This window comes from Solea solea, chromosome 8 (genome assembly GCF_958295425.1).
Source record: "Solea solea chromosome 8, fSolSol10.1, whole genome shotgun sequence".
NCBI lineage: Eukaryota > Metazoa > Chordata > Actinopteri > Pleuronectiformes > Soleidae > Solea > Solea solea.
In genome coordinates, this window is record NC_081141.1 from 21,689,643 (window position 1) to 21,695,632 (window position 5,990).

Here is a 5,990-nt window from a genome sequence, read left to right on the forward strand (position 1 = left end):
CTGAGGCTACTGTAAGAAACTTCAAGATATGCATTATTGTAGTATGTGCAAAAGCTGAAGGTTAATCCTTGACATTTAATTAAATTAGTTAAATGCTTGAAGGGTTTCAGTTACCATAGATCTATAAATGATAAGGTGAGACAATGCTCCTTATTTTGTGCAAATTCCTTCAGCTCTTGAAAGGTTACATTAGAAATACATTTATTTTTATCAGTCTATACAGTACTGTGCAAAAGACTTGGGGCACCACCAGCTTTTCAAATTCTCTGCATTTGGATTTCAATTATGTGACTGGAAGTCGGTCTTATATATTAGCCAGTTGTCATTCATGTTTTGAATAAACCTGGTGCAAAAGACCTTTTTCACAACAGGTGTTTGACATGAAACAGTAGGACCAACACAGGTTTTACCAATAACATTAATTAGGGTTCCACTCTAGGGTTGAGAGCAGGTGTAAGAATAGGTGACACAAAATACCTGACTTTTTAACCAGTAGGAGCTGTTTTTCCTGAAAATGTGTTGTTTTAAAAACTACATACAAATCTGTCTATTGTATTATTATTATTTTTTATAGCTTTTATTGTATTATTTAAACAAAAACCTGTGTATTAATGGTGTCAGACTAACCAGGCCGTGACGCGGTCTGTGACATTTGAAGATGGCCTCAGGATGGAGTATATGGAACTTTGTATTGCTACAGGAAGCAAGTAAGCAAACACTTTTATTTTTGTGTAATAAGCAGCTGTGAATATATTAATGACATACACTTATATTTTCTGCTTGAAAGACCCAAAACCAATGAGCTTCAAGAATAAAGATGTCAGAAACGTGTTTCATCTGCGGACGCCTGAGGATGCTAACAGCATAGCCAGGGCAGGCTAGTCAACAACAAGAACGCTGTGATTTGCTGGTGAGAAAGCGACACTTTTTTTGTTGTTACCAAATTATCATCATTTCTTTCTCATACCACTTATAACATGGAACAAATACAATTACACAAATTAGTCAGGTAATAACTACTGGAAATAAAAGTCTTGGCAGTGATTGTTTTTTTCTCAAACTCAGTACTGTACATTATATCAATTGCACTGGATCGTGAAAATTGAAAATACTTGTCGTCTTTGGGCTTTTATGACTTTGTATTTTGAAGTTATATAATTGCATTTTTTAGCTGCCAGTACCAGATTGTTTACACGTTGACCCACACTGAAATGCACACAAATTTGGACCCTGCTTTTTATACTGTTGCAGAGAGCACAGAGTGCCATTCATAGGCAGGATACCTGATACACTGCAAACCAACAGCTCTGTCTTTGAGAGTAAAGGACATAACTAACACAACAACCATCTCATCAGTGAAATCCATGTGCAACAAAAAATGACAGAATTTTACAAACACAGAAAAAATTATTACTCCTGGAATGGTGTTATATTCTTCTCATCTTTGTTACACCCCATCACCCCCACCCTTTCTGAGCTTGCTCATGTTTCATTCATTTAAGTCCACTCTTCTACACACACACACACACACACACACACACACACAGAGCGCCCAGAGTCCTGTTGGACATATCCAGTTTCATGTTAAAACAGAGTTCATTGTTCACTGATGACATTGAACACTGAAATAAAACAGTGTGTCTCTTGTCTCCCCACCGTCTCTGATTATCTTCCACTTATCTGGCGCATTTTTATTAAAGAGGCTGAATAAGTGGGTTGTCTCAGCTGCTCCTGATACCTCAGCAGGTGGGACGGGCCAAAGGAGTTCCCTTCATGTTACCTACATGAACAGTTGAATTTCAGCACCGAGCGTGTGTGTGTGTGTGTATGTATGCAGAGACCGAAGATGGTTTTTTTAACAACTAAAATAATGCAAAGGACTGCTCTCTTTGTGACATTCGGTGGTTTAGTCACTTCTCTGATTACCACCTTCATTCCCCTGTGGAAGACTATGAACTCTGACCTGAACGAGGTGGAGAACTGGTTCTCTGGCCTGTGGCACACCTGCCTCTACACAGAGGAGGTGGGAATCCAGTGCAAGGCCTACGAGTCTGTCATGGGACTCCCGCTGGACCTGCAGATCTCCAGGGTGCTCATGTCTGTGTCTATAGGAACTGGAGGATTGTCTGTGTTGGCTGCTTTCCCAGGTCTGGAAGGGGTTGAGATGTGTGTCGGACAACCCGGCCGAAAGAGAGGGCTGCTCATCCTCAGTGGGGTGTTGTCCTGGGTGTCGGGGCTCACAACACTGGCTCCTGTCTCTTTTATTGCCTACACGACTGTGGTGGAATTCTGGGACGAGGGTTTTCCTGATGCAATGCCGCGCTGGGAGTATGGCGAGGCAATGTTCTCTGGATGGTTTGGAGGTTTAGCTCTGGTGATTGGAGGGACCTTGTTCTTTGTAGCGGTGTGCATGGGGGACTACGACCGGCAGCCACCAAGTTTCCACACCTGCCCAGAGCTAAAGCACAGGACAAATCACTACCTGAAGACAGAGGTTTTATAGACTTGTTACCATCAGATGCTTGTCTTCTGAACCTCAGCATGTACTGCAAGCCTATCAGCTTTTGCACTTGAGACTTTAATTGACATGACATTTATATAATAGTTGACACGAATAACTATGTCACAGACAAAATGTTAATGTGTTGAGTTGGTGAATAAATAATTGATTAAACTTAAAATGTTCTATTGTAAAATGATTGAAGTTTTGTTTTTTCCCAAGGGTAGAAATAAGTATTGCATTTATGTGTACATCCATTTTAAAGGTGTAATGCATCACCTGAAATAACAGGGGATGCATTCCAGAGCCACAGCTCGTCTTCATGTGTCAAATTTCCTTTTGGAGATGGACTTATTGGGGGTGGGGTGTTGTTTCTCCCTCAAAATGGAGGTAGTATTTGACAGATCACACCCTACAGAAATATCTGTTAAGGATCAAGACATCCAATAAAATGCAGATTTTCTTTTGCAAGAGAGTGTTTCCTCATCTTTTGCTGTTATTGTCGAGTGTGGAAATTTGTCTTTTGCTCCACATAAAAAAGCAAGAGATACAATAGATTAAAGGTAATATACATTTTAGATACAAGCAACTATTTAAAAAGAAAAACAGGAAAAAAATGGCAGAGTTTGGAGATAATTACAGGCAATTAGATTCAGTTTAACACATTTGAACTTACTGGTGGAGGCAGCAGTTGATCAACAACTCTGCAGCTTCCAGTCAGAAAAGGTTATAAAATTATATATAAAATAAGCATTGAGTATATGAAACTGGTAATGAAAAAATAATCTAAAAACTTAGACATGGCAGCATTCATCAAGGTTCTGGGCACAAAAACAAAACATGTAATATTTGACAATGGCAAAAATCTGCCAGTCTATCTCTAATTTGTAAATTAGGAATAAACAAAGGCAATCACAGCTAAACGGAATTATAAATTATGCAGTTTTTCTAATAGTCGTTTGTAACCCATTCCATTTTACTTTTTACTTTTTTTAATCAGGTAAATGGGAATGGAATGTTGGGGCAGCCCATAGCCAATCGGAAAGCTCACAAGCTAGGTTCTGGTTTGTGATTGAAAGGTTGCCAGTTGAGTCCCTGCCAGGTCCGGGACCCCTGAGCAAGGAAGGAACCCAATCTCCATTGGCCATTGTTAATTGAACACTCTAAATTTGACCCCAGCCACAGGTTGGAACACATCCAGTTTACACCTTGTGCTGGTCTCAAGCCTGAATAAATGGGAGGGTTGGCTGACCATTTGCTATAGGAACCCCGAGAACTTGACAGACAAATAAATAAATAGAAAGATAGCAATGGAATGCTGCGATTTACAATGCTGGGTCAATGTATTTTTTATCTTATTTGCAAAAAAAACACCACCACAAAATCATTTTGAAATCTGGTGTATGCTCTGATGCTATCAGTTTGAACCTCCCTCCTTTAAAGCTGCTGCTCCTGCTGATGATGCCTGTTTAGACATCAAACCACTTCAACCTTTTCCACTTCCTTTAATAAATGATTGTAGATGTTGCAGCTCTCTCTGCCTCCTGCTGTAATTAAGCTGTTTTGGTGATTTATCAGTGATGCAAGACGATCTTCTCCACACTCTAAAAGACTTGAGTGTGCACACTCTCTCCCTGTTCTGTGCCTGGTGACACGCAGAGAACAACATAAACATCCTGACACTGGAGCGCTCATGCACGTGTCAGCTGTCAGTACACTGGCCAGTGGAAATCAAAACTTTTCTGTGATAAATCCTAATTGTTTTTCTCCTTTTATGCAGTGCAATGGATTGGAAGTGCTGCATCCTAATCAACCTGCCGTGCCATCATTTCCGCGGAATGATGCATGTGAGATCATGAGGTAAATGTCTTTGTACCAGCAGTTTTGTAACGTGGAAGCAGTTGCTCCCTCAGTGGGAACATAAGGAATGGAAATATTTCCAAGGCTCATTTCATTCTATAATACTTGGTATACCTTTTATAATCCTGCTCCACCCTACCCTACCCCCTGACTGAGCGAGGAATTTACTGCATGTGCTGCACTTTCACTTGTTCTCCTGGTGCACGTACTGAAAGAAGTGTAGTACACACAAACTTGTTTTTATATCTTAGTGAGGACACATCATAGACATAATGCATTCCCGAGCCCCTTACCCTAATCTTAACTGTCACAACTAAGTGCCTAACCATAAACCTAACCATAACCAAGGTTAAAACCAGGTCTTAACCCTGGAAAAGTTGTGGGGTCAAAATGTCCTCACAAAGATAGGTTTGTATGTTGTTTTGGACATCATAAAGATAACATAACATACATGTGTTCTTTTAAGGACTCTGTAGGGATTTCCACTCATTTTGACAGCCTAAAAAAATCCTTATTACCTAACCCTTAAGCATAAACTGTTAATGCCTAATCGCAACCTTAACCTAATCTAACATTTAAATCTTAGCCCCAAACTTTACCAGTTCTTCAGAATAGAGGTTCTGTCTTGTTAGGACAAGGCTTTGGTCTCCAAAAGGGCTACTGGTCCTGGCCAGAAAGGTCCTAAAGAGTTAACAAATACAAGAACACACAACACACGTACATTCTTGTACAGCATTCTTTGTGAGGCCACATGAACAGAACTGTAATCTTAACCCTAAAACCAACTCTTAACCATCAAAATGTCCACACAAGGTCAAAATGTCCTCAGATTGATAGGTTTGAATCATTTGTCCTCACAGCCTGCTATAGGCACACACACACGCACATACACACACACACGCACATACACACACACACAAATGGAATAACTATAGCAGATATTCAGGCCATGTATTGTAAGAATCTGGTAATATGATCTGATACACTCTTTTTTTAGAATTACTTATTACTTATTACTTTACACACACACCAATTAGTGATACTTAATGTAACCCACCTGTTTTACACACCAGTAGTGAACACACACACACAAGCTGGACACAAGAGCAGTGGGCAGCAGTTATCTGTGCCTGGTGAGCAATTGGGGGTTGGGTGCCTTGCTCAGGGGCACCCAGCCCTTGATTGTTGTATGCATGAAAATATAAGTGTTTCTTCCTCTACTAAGCGGAGTGGATGGAGAGGCGATTCCAAGAAATGGTATCAGTATCGCACCATGAAATATTGCAGTATTTTAGTGTATTGACATTTTCTTACTACCCCAGCTGATACTCCCCCTGCAGCACAGTGTGTATGCACAGTAGTGCAGATAAGTGGGCAGTCAAACCAGCATGTGCAGTGGGGAGGGCAGCAGGGCTTTTGATCAGGCCTGGCAAATCAGGTCTTTGAAGGCGAGGCTGAAAGAGGCTGAATAGAAAAGCATGCAGCCTCTAGCAGAGAGAGAGGGAGAGAGAGAGAGAGGGGGGGGGGGGGAGGGAGGGAGGGAGAGAGAGAGCGAGAGAGGGAGGATGGAACAGTGAGAATTCATGCTGTGTTAGCATCCCCTCAGCAACTCCATCAATACTGCATACAG

The 5,990-nt window shown here is 40.9% G+C and overlaps 1 protein-coding gene across 1 annotated transcript; it reads left to right on the forward strand.

Annotated features, from left to right (window-relative positions):
- Positions 1-1,520: 1,520 nt before the first annotated feature.
- Positions 1,521-2,690, forward strand: cldn26 (claudin 26). Its single transcript, XM_058636675.1, has one exon. It carries the CDS (start codon positions 1,832-1,834, stop codon positions 2,501-2,503), a length of 672 nt encoding a protein of 223 aa, XP_058492658.1. The 5' UTR covers positions 1,521-1,831; the 3' UTR covers positions 2,504-2,690.
- The last annotated feature ends 3,300 nt before the right edge of the window (positions 2,691-5,990 follow it).

Bases quoted from the DNA above. Each gene is read 5' to 3' on its own strand.
- cldn26 (XM_058636675.1), top strand. From the start codon at position 1,832: ATGCAGAGACCGAAGATGGTTTTTTTAACAACTAAAATAATGCAAAGG.